The 3,715-nt window shown below is 37.7% G+C and overlaps 1 protein-coding gene across 1 annotated transcript; it reads right to left on the bottom strand.

Moving 5' to 3' along the window:
- Nucleotides 1–201: 201 nt before the first annotated feature.
- On the bottom strand, nucleotides 202–3,502 carry LOC124232565 (UDP-N-acetylglucosamine transferase subunit ALG13 homolog; the record flags this gene model as incomplete). The annotated part of the gene is made up of 2 exons (XM_046649520.1): nucleotides 202–1,809; nucleotides 3,262–3,502. Coding segments are annotated over 2 exons (396 nt in total), but the record flags the coding sequence as incomplete, so codon positions are not given.
- Between the last annotated feature and the right edge of the window lie 213 nt (nucleotides 3,503–3,715).

Below are 3,715 nucleotides of genomic sequence, written 5' to 3'. Positions count from 1 at the left end.
ATGAAGTCCCATTTGTTTATTCTTTCTATTGTTTCCCTCAACTGAGGAGTTATAGTGTCCGAAAAGATTCTTTTGAAACTGATGTCAAAGAGTGTACTGCCTATATTCTCTTCTAGAAGACTTATTGTTTCAGGCCTAATCTTTAGGTCTTTGATCCATTTTGTGACTCACAATACTTTTAAGAATGGTTTCCATATTACAAAGCCACTCTGACAGTCCCTCTCCTCCATCATTATAGAGATTAGGACACCAACAATTGCTCCTGAAACAATCAATGAAGCTGTCTCCTCTCAATGAGAACAGGAATCTGTTTTGTTCACTGATGTACGCCAAGTGCCTAGAATAATGCCTGGCAAAGAGTAGGTGCTCAACAAATATTTAACGAATGAACAAGTATTTATTGGGTGCCTAAGAGACAGACACAGTAAAGTTAAAAGAAAAGCTTATTATGTTCTAGCCAGTTTCTTCTAAGGTTTATTTTTTATTTTAAAATTAATTTCAATTATTATAAGAAAAATATGTATTTTGTAATACTTCTATGAGGCTTTTATTTTTTAAAACAATAAATTAGGATAGCTTGTAAAGTCAAACAATTGGGAATTACTGACCTGACGCTTTGGCAAGTTTCTAGCGTCTCAAGAAGAATTAATAGAAAACCAACCAGCAATTTTCTTCATCCTTCTATTGTGATGTTGATCAGTTCTTGTTGAATTCTAATATACTTCCAGAAAATAACACTCCTTACCATAAAGTTACTCCTGTTTAAAATACTCCAATGGCTTTTCACTAAACATAGAATAAAATCAGAACTGCCATATGAGCTAACCCTGCCCAGCCTCATCTTATACTATACTCTCCCTTGCTCACTATACTCCTGCCACACTAAGCTTCCCTCTGTTCCTCAAACACACCAAACTCCAAGCTCATTTCTAACTTAGGGCCTTTGCAATTGCTGCTCCCTCTGTCTCTAGAGCTTCACATGACTGGCTCTTTCTTGTCATTCAGGTCTCAACTCAACATGTCATATAGCCAGTCATGCCTTCCCTGGCCATTCTATCTAATCAGTCTTCACCCCAGCTATCACATCACCCTGCCTTATTTTCCTCATAATACATTTCACCATGTGAAATTATCTGAATTGCTCATTTATAATCGTTTATTGTCTGTCCCCAACCACTAGAACATGAACACTGTGAAAGCAGGAACTTTATCTCCTGTTTACCCATGTATCCACCGCACCTAAAACAATGCCTGCCACTTATTAGGTGTAGTTGAATTAATGAATGAATAAATTTAATTTAGGGATTCCAGTGTTTACTGAAGCCAACACCTTAATTAAAAGCAAACGTCTTCCTTGAATAATGAAAATCTAAATAATGAACCAAAAAATTATACTAGGAGACTTGTGCACCCAGACGAACATATATACATACACGCGCACACATACATTCAAATATTCACATGCAAGGAAACAGCCATAGATACAGAAAGAAATACTACACAGAGATCACAAAGTGAAGATAAACAAATGAGGTTTTACAGGTGAGAAAATCAAAGTATGACTGATAAGTAGGAGAAGGTAAGAGGTCAAAGAGATAGACGGGGTTAGGTAGGTGGGTAAGAATAGCTAGGCAGGAATTAAGAGGTCAAATCATCAGTGTCTAGTATACCTGCAGGTACAGTAGAAGAGATGCCCGTCTTTATGCAGCTGCTTTGCCAATTCCAGCTGATGATTGTTCATCAACTTTTCGTTGATAACCACTACAAGTGGCTTTCTTTTTTCCAGAGTCTCCAAACAGCTTCCTGCACCTACAAAAATAGATCAAATTTGTTAAAACAGTTTAAAAGAAAGTCAAGGTGCTCCACCAAGTTTTATAGCTAGAACTCAAAGGATGAAAATCTTAGTTGGCAGAACAACAAATCAGGCCTATGAATTATACCTTCAAAAATGACAAAAGCATAGTTATCAGTTATCTCTAGTAAGTGTTATAAACCTGACTTGAAAAATACATTCTTTATCACTGCCAACAATATTATGGCTTAGGATTCAGTGCTTGCCACTTGCCCTCTAGTAATATGCCCTGGGCATAGGCCTAGAATTCAAGTAAGATTCAGGTTCAACATACTGTACATGAAACTTTACTGCACTTCTATTCCCACACAAGTAGAAAAAGCAAGCCTTCAATAGTGACAGGCACCAATAAAGAAAAAGTTTGACCACTCCTTAAGAGTCTGCCTGTGAGGTACCAACTAGAAAACAGAAAAGAATAATTCCCCACGAATGTGCATATATACAATATTTAGGTCAATTCAACTTTGAAATCGAAAATCATTTAGATATTTTAAGTGGGAGCAAGGAAACTGATAAGTGAGTAGACAAGGCCTTTTTGGGCAGACGATGCTAAGGGAGGAGTTAAGAACTCAGACTCCAGCACCAGACTGTTATCTGCCTACCACTTACTCACCAGACAAGTTACTTAACCTCTGAGTCTCAGTTTCTTCATCTGTAAAATGGAGATACTAGTAGTGCTTACTTTATAAGACTGTTTGGGAGGATTCAATGAGTTACATACACAAAGCATATAGAACAGTACCAAAACCTATTAGCTATTATCCTATACGTTTCTAATGCACCAATCTGTTAGTAACATCTATTTCTAATGAGTTTTCTCTCTTCAAACTAGGCTTTTTTTGAGAACCAAGACACTTCCTCTTTCACTTATTCAGCAATTAAAACTGCAATGGTTCCCAAAGGCTCTTCTGAAAATACTGGCATTCTAATTAGATGAGGATGGTTCTCTGAAAAGGAGGCAATGATTTACACAGTATGTGGCTGTTAAATAATATTTTTGACTGCATTCATTTCACGATCACACTTAAAAGAAACGTACAAAATCTTTCAAAGCCAATTTCTCCGTGTCCATTTCAACCAATTAGCTAGCTGAATAGTCCTGCAGATCTAAGCCCAAATACTAATTTCAATCGACAACTCTTTACTCATATAACTGGATAGGTTATTTTGCCCCTCTGTGTTTAGAGTTTCTTACTGTGAAGTCGTGCTGCAGTGATTAACTTCTCATCCTTCTACCACCCAGAAAAAATAAATTCTCTCCGCTAATGTTCTCAATTGCTATATTCAAGTATTATATTCTACAGGGCTACAATGAGTTATTCTAGTGATTTTATTTTACATTAAAAAGGTTAAGCATCTGTTTTTATTGTCTATCAAAAACTAAACCGTGAGATTCTCAGGCACTTTACCTGCATGACTAATAACAAGATCGGCTTTCTGAAGGTCTTCTTTCAATGAATCCTTGTACCTGTAAACATCCAGAGTAAATGACTCAGTACTGAATGGTTCGGGTACCACCTTTCCTCTCCCTATTTGTAGGACCAGTCGGTTGTAACCAAGGCTCTTGATTACCTGCAACGGGGAAAAAAGAATAAGCGGCCCTTTGAAACAGACTACCGTAAAAACAGCAATAACCACCCTAAACAAACCCTAACGTTGGTGTTCAGACCTGAGTACGGCTGCCAACAGTCTGTGACCGACTATAGTTAGTTTTCCAAAACAACCCTTTGCTCCGTACCGGGCCTGACGAGATCCCTCACTAGCCCTAACAGATTAAGCGACCCAGCTCACCAAGGTGTGAAAGAACTGGCCCTGCAAGAAACAAGAGACCAGGTCAAAACTCCAAAAGCGGCGTCGAAAACT

The sequence above is a fragment of the Equus quagga genome, unplaced genomic scaffold (genome assembly GCF_021613505.1).
Source record: "Equus quagga isolate Etosha38 unplaced genomic scaffold, UCLA_HA_Equagga_1.0 HiC_scaffold_7750_RagTag, whole genome shotgun sequence".
Lineage (NCBI taxonomy): Eukaryota > Metazoa > Chordata > Mammalia > Perissodactyla > Equidae > Equus > Equus quagga.
The sequence above is the reverse complement of the archived record's forward strand: the minus strand, read 5'-3'. Positions and strand labels throughout refer to the sequence as shown.